The sequence below is a fragment of the Aquarana catesbeiana genome, linkage group LG13 (genome assembly GCF_042186555.1).
Source record: "Aquarana catesbeiana isolate 2022-GZ linkage group LG13, ASM4218655v1, whole genome shotgun sequence".
Lineage (NCBI taxonomy): Eukaryota > Metazoa > Chordata > Amphibia > Anura > Ranidae > Aquarana > Aquarana catesbeiana.
In genome coordinates, this window is record NC_133336.1 from 183895173 (window position 1) to 183910213 (window position 15041).

Here is a 15041-nt window from a genome sequence, read left to right on the forward strand (position 1 = left end):
CCCTAAGATTTTCTGGCCTGAGATACTCTCAAAACCCAGCAGCCTCAGATGCCTCTCTCACCCAGGTGGGGAAAGCTTACAGTATCTGGTATCCCCAGGCAGTCTCCCATCTATATACTAACTAGGCTTGATCCTGCTTAGGCTTCGATCAACCAAGATCAGGCATGATCAAGGTGATGCGGCTGCAGTCTGATGAAAAATGAAAGCACCAGGAAACACTGCAATACCAAACACCACAGTGGCTCAGTTGCACCCGAAACCACTATCCATCGGGAGATGTGGACACCGCCAGATCCCTGAACCTGAGAGCGGTGCCCCTGCTTCCCCCGGCTGCCTATTTTCTGGAACCATTTAACTGGTATAACAGGTAAATAAGGCAGCAACTATATTATCCAACCTAATATACAGTCCTCCAAGGATGCAGGCCTAAAGCTGGTTTACATCTATGCAACCCCTTAGGTATGCAAACATGCAGGTATACAAGTATTCTTGCCATTTATGTATGCAGTACAAGGTCAATAAGCACACACGCATGTACCCCGGGGAAACAAGCACCCAGGCAAATAAGCCCATATGCATGTAGTCCTATGCAAATAATCACATATGTATGTAGTCCCAGGATAACAAGTACATATGTATACAGCTTGATGTAAACATACGTATTCAGTACAAATGAAAACATGTCAGCATGTATTTAAGCAATATGCATCTATGGAAGTATGCATTTACGGAATCATGTGCTTATGCAACTATGAATTTAGGCAAAATATTCAAGCGTGCGCTGTACACACGCATTCATGCAACATGTGCCCATGGAAACAAGCATTTTTGCAATAAGCAAGCATGCGTTTTATGAAACGTGTTTATGCAACATTACGCAACACGTATTAATGTAGACATGTATAAACATGCATCTTTATGCAACCATGTATCTTTATGTGATCATGTAACTTTATGCGATCATGTATTGTTACGCAATCAAGTATCTTTATGCAACCATGTATCCTTATGCGATCATGTATAACAATGTATATTTAAGCAAACATGTATAAACATGCATCTTTATGCGACCATGCAAAATCATGTATATTTATACAAACATGCATCTTTATGCAACCATGTATAACCAAGCAAACATGTATCTTTATGCGATCACAAATAACCATGTATATTTATGCAACCATGTTCATGTATCCTTATGCAAACATGTATAACCATGTATATTTATGTGAATATGTAAAAACATGCATCTTCAGCAGCCATGCGTTCCAGCAAGATAGTAATTACTATAGCTGCTCTGTGTCCCGTAATGTACGATAAAGAAGAAACACTTTGTAATGTCCTATGCCCCACCTCTCCCATTGCTTTTCTTCACATCTAATGATTGGCAGGCTGCAATACAATACATTTTTGGTTTTGGGTTTAATACCGCTTTAACTACTACTTTATCACTACTTCTCACAAGCGTAGTGCCAATTATTTCTTTCTATGCCAATCTGTGGGAAGAGCCTCAGGCACTTGGCATCTGTTGCTGAGCACAGATGAGGCAACAGAAGCTATAATAGTTTCCTCACGTCAAAACAAACATGTAATTTCCTGTCAGCGTGACACAGATTTCAGTAATTTGCTAGATAGAGATCATACCTTGTGTATGTAAGGTTGAAGCGGATGGGGAGCTGAAAGTCAAGTTGAATGGTGGCACACTGATGGTAGCGGCCCATGGCATCCTGAATCTGGATGTCAATCTGCAGGGGGAAAACAAAACTAGTTTGCCAATGAATCTTACACCATCCAAAATGTCTAGATTTGGATGTTAGGGATAGCCAACATGATAAACGACCTAACCAGAGTTGTCTTAGTGTCAAATGTAGAACCAATCCTAGCTTTAAACAAATTACCACATTGTACTACCATCTGTACTAGATGTTCCTCATCATGCATAAAAATTAATTTTCTGATGAAAACAACATTCCCCACCATCACCATCGAGAGTCCAGCAACCTAGGATCATAAAATGGTCCTCACACAGGGTGCACCCCATCCATAATTGTCCTCTGTCCAGGGCTACAACATGCCAAAGAAATGCAAAAGGAGTCTGTGGCTGGAAGATTAGCCCTCATGTCCAGATTTCCATGTTAACCATTTCCCATCATTACTTTCTGTCCTGATGATGACAGAGTAAATCTCCCCAGCAGGAACCCAGACAGGTAGAAAAATAAAGTGCCAAGTGTTCTAAACCACCCACTACTCCAGGGGTATTGAATTATAATCCATGGGAGGTCTAGTCAGTAAAATTGTATTCCTGCAGAGGTTCAAATCACATATTCAATTCCTAATGGCACCTCCACATATGGCAAACGTGGCATGTTTTCGCAAGCACCCAACCGCATGGGCTTGGCGCGGCGCAATATAAAATGGGGTCAGGGATTTCTTTTTCTGCGTTTCTGCATGTAAATGAATGGGCTGCTTACACGCACGACGCAGACTGCAACGATGTAAACATGACCTCAGATCTGTCATCCTTCACATCACAATCCCATTAATACATCAGTACTCTCAGTCCCCCCCCCAGGCAAATTGCCCTCCCCTTCACATTCCTGTCCCCAGACACCCCTTTATATCACTCCCCTCCTCCTTCACATTCCTGTCCTGGCTCCCCTTCGTATCACCCTACTAGTCCTTCACAGTCCAGTTGCCGCCCCCCCCCCCCCCCCCCCTTTACATTTCTGTCCTCAGCCCTCTTCAGATCACCACCCCACTCCTTTACATTCCTTTCCTCAGCCCCTCCCCCCCCTTATATCACCCACCACCTCCTTCAGACTCCAGTCCTAAGTCCCCACTTTATATCATCCCCATATTCCTCCCCATCCTTCACAGCAGTGGCATAGCCCTCTCCCATCTTACCTTAGACAGGAAAGGTACGGGAGACACATCAGGACAAAGGACAGTTCTGAATAGAAGAGCAAAGCTGAACAACTTTTCCTGTTAATCAGCTTGGGATTGGTTGCTAGGAATGCCCTATACCTTAGCAACCAATCACCTGCTGCTTAACCTGAAAAGTTAACTTGGCAGCTTCCGCCTTTGTACAGAACTGTCTTGCCTCCCAATGACAGCCTGTGGAGTTGTCAGTGGTGGGGAGGACGAGAATCTGCTCCTAAATGGCAGGACAACAGCAGTTCGGGCAGGACGTAGACAGCGACCCGCCATTTAGGGATGCCTGCTCTATTCTATCCAAATCTAAAAAAAAAAATAAAAATAAAAAAAAGAAGAGGTTCGACTACAGATACATTTTAGTAAACACGGGATTAGCCTACCTTTGTTACCACATTGTTTGTCAAACATTTAAAGTGTAAGTTCACCTTTACAGAAAAATCTGTAAGGTGAGCTTACACAGGACCCCCTCGGTCCCCCTCGGCCCTCGGGGGGGGGGGGGGGGTCCGAGGAAGGGGACCGGTCTAAGTTCACCTTCAGAGTTTTCTGTAAAGGTGAATTTACCCTGTAAGGAACTTTTTAAAGTGTATGAAAGTTTTCCCTAAACTACAGCTACCTGCTCATTTTTTTCCCGTAATGTAATAGAAGCGTCTTTCCTCCCCTCTCTCTGTCAACAACTGGTATACTGATGCAAAATAAAAATTATAGGCAACAGCCATAAACTCAAAATCTCAATTTGTTCTACCTTGTAGTTGAAAGTATCCTTCAAGCATGTGCCATCCCAAAATTGCAGTAATGGAAAGAACCCATATCATAGGTGACTAGCAGTGGTGAAATCAGGTGGGTTCAGACACAAGGCCAAGTTCTCCCATGGGGAAGCTGTCTTTTCTATACCCGGTCCTTTCTGTGGAAGGAAAATTCTTACCTTTGGACCATAAAATGCTCCATCTCCTGGATTCAGCTCCCAAGGAAGACCAAAACGGTTTAGACTTTTCTCCAGCTCCTAAAATGAGTCCAGACTGTTAGATTAGTGCAAAAGTAATTATTAATCAAGAAATCAGAAGCTGCTCTAGTTTATACACAACACCATGCAAAACCTTTTTTCCTGGTTTTGAAAAAGGTAGGGAAAGGGTTCAATCCTTTCTTCTATTCATTTTTTTCCATTGGCTGAACTAGATGGACTTGTGGTCTTTGTGTTTTTACTGATGAGATCTATTGTGGTCTGTGCTTCTTTTGGGAACATTCTCCATTCTTCTCTGGTTAGGACTTAAAAATGTTAGATTGTTTCTGCTCCAGTTACAGGGGTCATAAGGATAGAAAGAGAAAGTTAAGTAAGCCATAGCTGATGTGATTTTCTATCCTGCAACCAGGGGTTGCAGGATAGAAAATGTCTTAAATCCCCCTTCAACACATTCAGTGTTGATGTGTTGATGGGGGAATTCCTCCTGCAGTGCAATTGTGTTCTGCTGGTCGGGGGGGGGGGGGGGGGGACTTCCCTGCCAGCAGAACACAACTACTGTATGCCCACCAGCTGTAATCGCAGGCAAAAAATTCAACAGGCTGGTTGTACTGAAGTTGATCGATGGATCAACTTCAGTAAACCAGCAAGCCCATAAATGGATCGCATCTCAGCGGGTCCCTGCTGAACCGTTCATCCATGGCTGGCTTAAATCTCATTTCAAAACATAGTATCCCTAGGTTAGCACACAGTATGCCAAACTGTGGAGCAAAGTATTATATTCTGGCATGGCCTATGACACAAAGATCAGCCAGCATGCTTCCATTAGTTTTCAGCTTGAATTTATGACAGAGGGGCTGCCACAGGAGCAGATCATAATAAAGCTGCAACAATACCTGTTAAATTTAGTGAACAGTGGCAGCTGCCCCACTTAATGCGCCTGGACTCAATCTACATACATGGTGCCAGATGCATGGATTCCAATGGGTTTTTTTTTTTTTTTTTTTAGAAGCACATGATTGGAGCCTGAGGCTCTTATTGGCTTCAACAAAAGGGTGGCTCAGGGCGCAGTGAGCCTACCCAGTTGTGCGACAATAGTGAATATTGGAGCACCAGCCGCCACTGGTAGTGAATGTAAGGTTTCATTACATAGGGCAGAAGACTTACCTTTTCAGCCCTCTGCCAGACCTCCAGTTCCCCCATGTACTGTTCAGGACGTGTGGAGAGGAACAGTTTAAATGTAAACCCAAATACGGTGTACACTGCACGGAGGAAATCCAGACAGCCATTGATTTCAGATTCCAGCTGCAAAATTGATAAAAAAAAGTGTTTATTATATAGCCTGCAGCCCAAACCACGTTAAACCGGTTTTAACCACTTCCAGCCCAAGCCAATTCTGGCATTGCTCTCCTACATGTAAAAAAAATAATCATTTGTTTTCTAGAAAATTACTCAGAACCCCCAACCATTATATATGTTTTTTTTTTAGCAGAGACCCCAGGGAATAAAATGGCGGTTGTTGCAATTTTTTATGTCACACGGTATTTGCGCATAAATTTTTCATAAGCATTTTTTAGGGAAAAACAAAAAACATACTTTTATGAATTAAAAAACAAAAACGCTAAAGTTAGTTTTTATGTATAATGTGAAAGATGTTACGCCGAGTAAATAGATACCGAACACGATGCACACACTCGTGGAATGGCACCAAACTATGGTACTTGTGCTAGAATTATTGCGCTCATGCTAACATTTGCGGTAAGACCTCACATGTGTGGTTTGAATGCCATTAACATATGCGTTCGCTTCTGCATGCTAGCACGCGGAAACTTTTTTTTTTTTTTTACACTTTCCCTTTAAATATTTTTAAAACACAGGTATTCCCATTACAAGGAGTGTAAACATCCTTTGTAATAGGATTAAGGCATGACAGGTCCTCTTTTCAGAGAGATCTGGGGTCTATAAGTCCCCAGATCTCTCCTCTAGGCTAGAAAGCCTGAGATTAAAAAAAAAAAATGGCAGTGTTTATTTCTGCCGCCACCGGAAGTGACGTCATTACGTGGCTCCTAGCCTCCAAAGGACATAGAGAAGGGCAGGGACCATCTGGTCCTCAGTCAGCCCTATGGTAAACGGCTGCCACCGGCCAATTCACTCTCTGGCTCCCCGATCACATGGGCGAGTTGGGTGAAGCACTGGAGGGCGGCGGGGGGGGGGGGGGGGGGGGGGGGTGTTACAAACCATCCCGCCGCCTGTAAAAACAATCAATCGGCTCAACAGCTGCTATGATTGTTTTTAAATCAGAGAATCACCAGCAGAATAAAATGATGCACCATTCAAATTTAACCACTTAAAGTCCAGGACATCATATGACGTCCACCCGAGAAGTGGTTAAACCCTCAAAGAGCTCAGATATCTCATGGATGAGAGAGCCATTTCAGTGCACTCAGAGTTCTCATTAATGCACTTGCAGATGGAGTCTGAAATCGACGAGTTTAAAAAGCACATTTCAGTGCGGTTCATAGAAGCAAGTGCAACCTAGAATTCCACTGTAGCTTATTTTGTTCAGATGTGTTAAATTTGATTAGCTGTTATTTGTTAATGCACTTTGATCAAGTCCTTAAGGTGTTGGGTGACACCAAATGATCACGTGATGTGGAGTAAAGCTGCTTTCACACTGCTCCATTGCAAAAATGTAGTAAAAATGCGGTGTGGTTGGCACCTGTTAAAAAAAAAAAAAAAAAAAAGGACAAAGGACGTGCAACTCAAAAAACGCACCAAAAATGCAACTGCGGATGTATTTTTGTTGCGTCTACTATTAATTTCAATGGGGAGGTGAGATTTGGGGTGTTTTTTTTTTTTTACTGCACTGAAAATGCATCATACAGGACTTTTAAAAAACGCAACAGACTGGTGTGAAGAGTTCCATAGGATTTAATGGTCATGCATTTTTCTTCTGCTTTTGGTAAAGCAAAAAACGGAAGAAAAACTGATCAGTGTGAAAGGATTATAAAACAAGTTCACCTGATCCATGGAGCAAAATATATGGGCATCATCTTGCTGGAAGCGACGGACACGGGTGAGCCCTGATAGCGCCCCTGAGAGTTCGTTCCTGTGCAGCACCCCAAAATCAGCCAACCTTAGCGGAAGTTCCCTCCATGAACGGGGTCGGTGATCAAACATCAAGCTGGAAAGTAACAGAAAGCAAGTAACCAATTAACTGTTCCTGCAAAGCAGCAGCAAGAGAGATATGTAAACACAGATTCCGGCTGGATTTGTCGCTGCCATTCAGAATTGAAAGCAAGGGGAGAACTCCAGCTGGATCTGTTAAAAGCATCACAAACACTTGCAAGGCACACAGTTAATGCCTTGACTGCCCTCCTGATCACTTCTATGACCCAGCCAGTGCCGTTAGTACAGTGACAGTGCACAGTATTATCACTGATCACTGCAATAGTGTCACTAGCGATGTCAGTGTCTCTCCCAGCCAGTGTCAGTTAGCGCCAGACTGCCCACCACACTATCACAGTCACACTATAATTTTCTGATCACCGCCATTACTAGTATAGTGTCTGTACAGATCAGCATCTTGATCACGATCGGAACTATAGTGTCCCCAAAAACGCAGTGTTAGCAGGATCAGCTTCAGCCCCCGATCACTAACAGCACTTGCGACAATGAAGAAGAATACCTTTTTGCCTAAATTTATGAAGAAATGTAATTTTATTGGATATGTTGTATAACAGATAGAAGACAAAATCTTTTTTTATTTTATTTTATTTATAGAAGGAAAAAAAAAAAACGGTGAACAAATACCACCAAAAGAAAGCTCTATTTGTGTGAAAAAAAAAAAAATTATAAAAATATAGTGTTGCATGACTGCGCAATTGCCAGTAGTGCAGTGCTAAATAGCAAAAAATGGTCTGGTCATGAAGGGGATAAAACCTTCCAGGGGTCAAGTGGTTAAAGCTTTATCCTGCGTTTCAGTTAGAGAAAATATATCCCGTAGTCAGTGCTTTCTGTAGATCTGGGTCATGAACTTATAGTTTACTGCAATAAACAGTAACAGCATGACACATAGTGCATCAGCAGCACACGACATCAATACAAACAGCTGCTGAGTGGACTGTGAATCATCACAACCTGCAACCTCGGTCTAGATATGGACTCCATAAGCTCAGCAGGTTTCATGTACTGACTCACCAGTGACCAGGGCAGTTCATCGGCTTCAGAGAGAAAGTCTCGTTTTCTACGGTGAAAGAGAACATATGCTCTCCATAATGCTCCCAGTGTCCAGACTGCTGCCATAGCTTGTTGTTATACATGTTGGGGGTAATGACCTCTGTGAACCCCCGCTTTCTATACTCATTCTATAAGGGACAAGGAGAAAAAAAGGGGTTAGATCAAAAGGAGCACTTGATACACTGTTAAAGGAGTTGTGAAAATCATAAGACCGTGACATGAGGGGAAAAGAGGATAATACCCACACTCCTCCAGTGGTGTTAAATGGATGCCACATACCTTTTTTGATGGCGTATCAGCATCCGCATCTTTGTCTCTAGTAAGAATAGTACCCCCTGTTCATGCCTGTAATGGTAACTGTGCCCCATCCCCCGATCTCCAATGATTTCAGAGCCCTGCACCCCTGCCCCCTTGTGGTTTTAGATTCAGACACCCCTGACTTTAGTAGCATTAGAACCCCAAATTTCTGCCTCCATTGGCATTACATACCCACATCCCTGCTTCTAGGCATATTGGAGCCCAACATTATGGCCTCTAGTGGAACCACCGTCCCGTACCTTGGCCTCTAGTGGAACCACCGGCAGAGATTTGGGGTTCTAATGCTACTAAAGTCAGGGGTGTCTGAATCTAAAACCACAAGGGGGCACCGTCCTGCACCTCCAGAGGAACCACCGTCCCGCATTCCTGGCTCTATTAGAAGCTGCAGAAGCAGCTCCACAATGGAGATTTATGAAGTGAGGTGCATAGAAGGGGTTCTTTTTCTTTACTAAATTGCTACCCATAACTGGGTAGACCACAGTGAAAGATAGTACATACCAGGAGCACGGCCAAAGACTGGAAAAATAGAGGCTTTTTTTAAAGTATATATATATATTTTATTGAATTTGTATTAATCTTCTTTTAATTGAAACCATCACTGCCAGTTGGCCGAAGAAGAGTTTTAAAACTCTTTAAAATATTAAATGTCAGCAGCTACACATATTGTAACTGCTGACTTTTTTGACTGCTGAAATCCAGCGATGTCAGCACCCCAGCCGATGTTTCCATCGGCTCTTGGTGCTGCCGCTGCCACCATTGCCTATAGGAGAAACTGGCAGTGGTTTCACAACCGGTTTCCTACTGCGCATAAGCGAAGCTTGCTGCACTTTCTGAATGACCGGCGGTGGAGGAAGGAGGAAGGAGGAAGGGAAGCCGAAACTCCGGGGGACCTCCCCACATCCAGGTCTCCCCGAAGTGGGGACGGGTACCTGTCAAAACCAGGTCCCCCCCCCCAAAGCTGCCAAATTTTGCTTTTGGTGGGGGGAGCGGGGGAGTGAAGCAGAGCACTTTTAGATCCATATCAATCTCTGCCCTCAAGGATCTTACAATTTAAGGTGCCTAACTCACATTCATATATACACATACTAAGGCCAATTTAGACAGGAGCCAATTAACCTACCAGCATGTCCATAGTGTGGAAGGAAAGCCACGCATGCACAGAGAGAACTTACAAAGTCCATGTAGGTAGTTTTGTGGTTAAGATTCAAACAGACAGCCTTAGAGCTGTCAGGTGGAAATACTAACCACTTAGGCACTGAATTCCGGATACCCTCGTTACCGCCCCCCCCCCCCGGTCCTTGCTGGTACTTCTGGGGTTGGTTAGCTGTAAAACACCCCCACAACTGCTCCAGGCATTTGAAATCTCCACGTTTCTCCCTCTTGTGTGTGAAGGTTTTCTGGGACAGACCAGACTGATTCTGATTGGCTGGCGTCACAGTGAATCGATCTGGTCTGTCCCGGAAATGCTGCACAGGAAAAGACAGAGAAGAGCGTGGTCAAATCTTTAGACCACTAGAGCGGCTGCGTGGGTGCCGACAGCTCAGCAATTCTGGTGGCAGGTACAGCAGAGATCAGGGATAGTGGCGGAAGGGGGTCTGGTATTTGTTCACCCTCACATTTTTTCTGTAAAGAACTAACCCTTTAATTACCAATGTACTTCAAAGTCTTCACTACCTTACAACCACAAATAAATTCAGGTATGAATAAAGTGAGTGGTGATTGCGCTGTGATAAAAAGGGGAAGGGGGGGGAAGAGGAAAGGGAAGGGGCTAGCTCAAATGTATAGAGAGGTGAGTGAAAAAATAAAAAAATTAATTTAAAAAAGTATAAGCATGAGGCTAGTATCATACTAGCACATGAAAAATATTGTAAATACTGAAAAAAAAGAAAAGAAAGTTCTCAGTGCAAAAGGGCTAGTATCATACTAGCACATATGTGGTAACTCAGCAAATACTTATTAGAAGAAAAAACTCAGTGCAAAAGGGCTAGTATCATACTAGCATATATGTGGTAACTCAGCAAATACTTATTAGAAGAAAAAACTCAGTGCAAAAGGGCTAGTATCATACTAGCACATATGTGGTAACTCAGGAAATACTTATTGGTGACTCCAAGTAAATAAATGGTGAACAGTCCCACCACCTTGTAGTACAAAGTGCTCAAACAATGAGTCATCAGTTCCAAAAAGGCAAAATGAAAAAATTATACAAAATATAACAGTATAATGAAATGTAATAAAGTGCGGTCACATGGGCATTAAATCTGAATAGACTGAGGAAACAAAAATTGCCTAAAACGTATAAAAAGCTATAAAATGAGTGACAAATACAGTGTGGGTACAAAAAAAATTATATATATATATATATATATATATTTATATTATATATATTATATATATATTTTGAACCAAATAAAAATATAAATAAAAAAAAAGTCCATGTGCATGAGGGCTAGTATCATACTAGCACATGAAAAATATTGTAAATACTGACACGAAAAAAAAATCTCAGTGCAAAAGGGCTAGTATCATACTAGCACATATGTGGCAAATTCTTATTAGTGACTCCAAGTAAATAAATAAATGGTGAACAGTCCCACCGCCTTGTAATACAAAGTGCTCAAACAATGAGTCATCAGTTCCAAAAAGGCAAGTCCACAAGCCAAGGGAAAAAAAGTCTTCAGTGGGGACACCTCTGTGCTCCCAAGCAGCTCACCTTACTGCTGCAAGACAACAGCTTGTAATCCAGTAACAAATCACCAGCAGGCAAGGGTCCCATCCAGTAGTTCAGGCGATTCGGGTGGTGGGTGTGCAGGATGGTATATAAAAAACATAAGCAGACAGTATATAGTATGACTCCGTGGCGGCCAGAGTGGAAAAAGGGACAGGACACAGAAGGGGGATGCACTCACTTTGGTAAAATGAGTGTGGGCATCAATCCAACGAACGCCAAGTTCGTGTACCTCAAACCGTCCCCATTTCCTCAATGCTCGTTGCAATAGGATGAATATATGTGGAGTGTTGGAAGAGAGTGCACATAGCGTGATCCCGTATATAAATCAGTTTATTAGGTTAAAAACAACATAGTACACTTACATTTGGCAGAAGGCTATAGTAAAAAGCATCCACGAGCACCGAGCTCGTATCCTATCGTCAGTCTGTGACAGTTCCCGTGCTCCAATCCTGAGGCGTATCGTCACGTCACGTGACTTCATCAGAGGATAACACAGGGTGAAAAGTCTATGCTTTTATATGGTCTCTATGTAATGGGCGTTTGGCGGCCATTTTCTCGAAGCTCGCCACTACAAAAATGGATGCCCGGCGGCTATTTTCCCGAAGCCCGCCACTGCACTGGGTAAACCCAGCACTGGACAAATCCGTTGGCCATTTTGTTGAGGTCTCATTCTTATATAAAAAGAGGCACTAGTAGTCATAATCATGCTTAATAAAAAGGTAGCCAAGAGGCGCAGCAAGCCGCACACACCGCAAGGTGCATAGCAGCCAACTAATATATGTAATCCTGGGAGAAAAAAATAAATAAACTGGGTAACGTATAACAAACTAAAAAAAAAAAATGTATAAAAAGGGGCAAGTATAAAGTAAAAACGAGAATACAAAAAACAGCAAAATCATAAAAAAATAAATAAAAATACACTAGTGGTTAGTCCAGCAGGAGAGGGGACATCCAATAAATGTCAAAGGTAACGGATAATATAAAAAAATATTTAAAAAATATATGGAATAAGCAGAGATATCAAAAAGTTTGTTCACCCTCACATTTTTTCTGTAAAGAACTAACCCTTTAATTACCAATGTACTTCAAAGTCTTCACTACCTTACAACCACAAATAAATTCAGACCAGCAGGAAAACGACAGCTGGACAGTAAAAGAAAAGCTGCATGCTGGCTACAAGGCAAGACTGATAAATATGACGACATGTCTAGATGTGTGTCGCACACAGCAGCCAAAAAAATGAAAAAAAAATTACACTATTCGTTTACTTTACTTGAAGCATGAACACTAAAAAAATTTTTTTTTTTAAAAAGTCAATAACGGTGACACGGTTTTGCTATCAGACGCTCTCAGCCACAAAGTTAAAGGTCCCACTTGTGGCCAATCTTCAAAGGAAACCTACTGGCATGAGTCACGCTAATAGACTCTTCTTGAATGTCTCAAACAAATACCTAGAAACAATTAAGCTACAGAACTCCAAATCGTTCCCTGATCAACAAGTCATAATTCATCAGCTGCCAGAAAATCAGAACCGCACCCTACTCAACCATTGCTTCTAATGGCCTAGGAAAGGAAGGTAGGTAGGTGACACCATGGAATAAACCTCTCAGCGACGCACACTGAACACAAAGGCAGGATGTATAATGGTTGAATAAGAAATAAAAGAAACTTCGTCAGATGACGGTTTTATTATTCTGACCAGAGTTGATTTTACTAGTCATTGTCTTTCTGTGTATGCATAGCTCTCCTTACCTGTCAGTCCCTAAAGCCGGCCATAGACTGTTCGCAATTTCTCTCCTTGTATTCTGATGGCAGGGAGACCTCCCACTGTCAGAAAACAATAGCGCAGCAGGAGGGATTCCCCCCCCCCCCCCGGTCATCACAGTGAGTTTTAAAAATCTAGCAATTTTTTTTTTTTTTAAAACCATGGTTGAAGGAATGAACATTGTATAATCTTTGGCCAGCCTAATGCCAATTTTCTGCTAGCAAGAATAAAAGAACCAGTTTTAACTTTAGGATTTCTCAGGCAATTTCTCGGTCATATTCCTCCCAGATCTTGGGCTGAACTGCCAAAAAAGTATAAGTAATAGAAATAGCACTTCATATAAATCTTATGAAAGTCACTTCTTTTCTGTAACAGCCCCTTTCTGATCTTAGTTCTTACTATAACAATGGAAACTTAATTCTAACAGCCTGAATTGTACCAGGAGTGGAATATGCTGCTTTCTAAAAGTCACTTTAATATTAATCTTTAACTACTTGCCTACTAGACGCTCTCCTCCCTCCCTCCCTTTCCTGCCCAGACCAATTTTCAGCATACAACACTGTATTCACATGAAATTTTTATAATTTTTTTATTTCTTTTTTTTTTTTTAAGACAGATAGAGCTCTCTTTTAGTGGTATTTAATCACCAATGGGGTTTTTATTTTTTGATAAAAAAAAAAAAAAAAAAAAAGGGACGTAAAATTTTGAAAACATTTTTTTTTTTTTTTTTTTACTTGCTGTTAACATTTTTTTTCAAATATGTAATTTTTCTTCTACACCATTGGGTGCTGATGGGCCGATAGGCGGCCCTGATAAGGAGGCACTGATGGTCAGTGCCCTAAATATTTATGTAAATGTCCCGTGTAAGGATTGCCGGTTACCAGCTCTCCTATCTTCACGCTGACAGCGCATGAGGAAAGTACTGCCCATAACCAGCAAGTCTGTTTACACTCTAAGCATCTGTGATTGGACACAGCTAATCACGTGGTAATGGGCACTGTGAATGGCCCTTTACCGCAATCTGTGATCGTCTGTGTCCTCAGTCCCTTTCTCGGTCTCAAAGGGGAAATGTCAGGGGTCTGACATCTCACCAAAGCCACCCCCCCCCCAACAGGGTTGATTAAAAAAAATGAAAAATAAAATAAAAATCCCCTCAAAACAAACAGCCATTAGTGTCTAAACCGCTGGCAACAAGTGAGTACACCCAAAAGTGAAAAGGTCCAAACTGGGCACAAAGTGTCAATATTTTGTGTGGCCACAATTATTTTCCAGCACTGCCTTAACCCTCTTGGGCATGAAGTTCACCAGAGCTTCACAGGTTGCCAATGGAGTCCTCTTCCCCTCCTCCATGATGACATCACAGAGCTGGTGGATGTTTAAGACCTTGTGCTCCTCCATCTTCTATTTGAGGATGCCCCACAGATGCTCAATCGGGTTTAGGTCTGGAGACATACTTGGCCAGTCAATCACCTTTACCCTTGGCTTCTTTAGCAAGCCAGTGGTCGTCTTGGAGGTGTGTCTGGGGTCGTCATTACGTTGGAATACTGCCCTGCAGCCCAGTCTCTGAAGGGAGGGGATGATGCTCTGCTTCAGTATGTCACAGTACATGTTGGCATTCATAGTTCCCTCAATGAACTGTAGCCCCCCAGTGCTGACAGCAATCATGCAGCCCTAGACCATGACACTCCCACCACCATGCTTGACTGTAGGCAAGACACGCTTGTCTTTGTACTCCTCACCTGGTTGCACCACACACGCATGACACCATCTGAACCAAATAAGTTCATCTTGGTCCCATCAGACAACAGGACATGGTTCCAGTAATCCATGTCCTTAGTCTGCTAGTCTTCAGCAAACAGTTTACATGCTTTCTTGTGCATCATCTTTAGAAGAGACTTACTTCTGGGACGAAAGCCATGCAGACCAATTTGATGCAGTGTGCGGCATATGGTCTGAGCACTGACAGGCTGATCCACCACCCCTTCAACCTCTGCAGCAATGCTGGCAGCCCTCATACGTCTATTTCCCAAAGACAACCTCTGGATATGACGCTGAGCACGTGCACTCAACTTCTTTGGTCGACCATGGCGAGGCCTGTT

At 42.6% G+C, this 15041-nt stretch overlaps 1 protein-coding gene across 1 annotated transcript in view; it reads right to left on the minus strand.

Moving 5' to 3' along the window:
• TARS2 (threonyl-tRNA synthetase 2, mitochondrial) overlaps positions 1-15041 on the minus strand; it is a 77150-nt gene that overhangs the window by 25091 nt on the left and 37018 nt on the right. The window contains exons 11-15 of the mRNA XM_073610356.1: positions 8090-8256; positions 6911-7073; positions 5057-5194; positions 3857-3934; positions 1645-1745 (exon numbers count right to left, since the gene is read on the minus strand). Coding sequence (XP_073466457.1) covers positions 1645-1745; positions 3857-3934; positions 5057-5194; positions 6911-7073; positions 8090-8256 — 647 coding nt within the window. The remainder of the gene's footprint in view (positions 1-1644; positions 1746-3856; positions 3935-5056; positions 5195-6910; positions 7074-8089; positions 8257-15041) is intronic.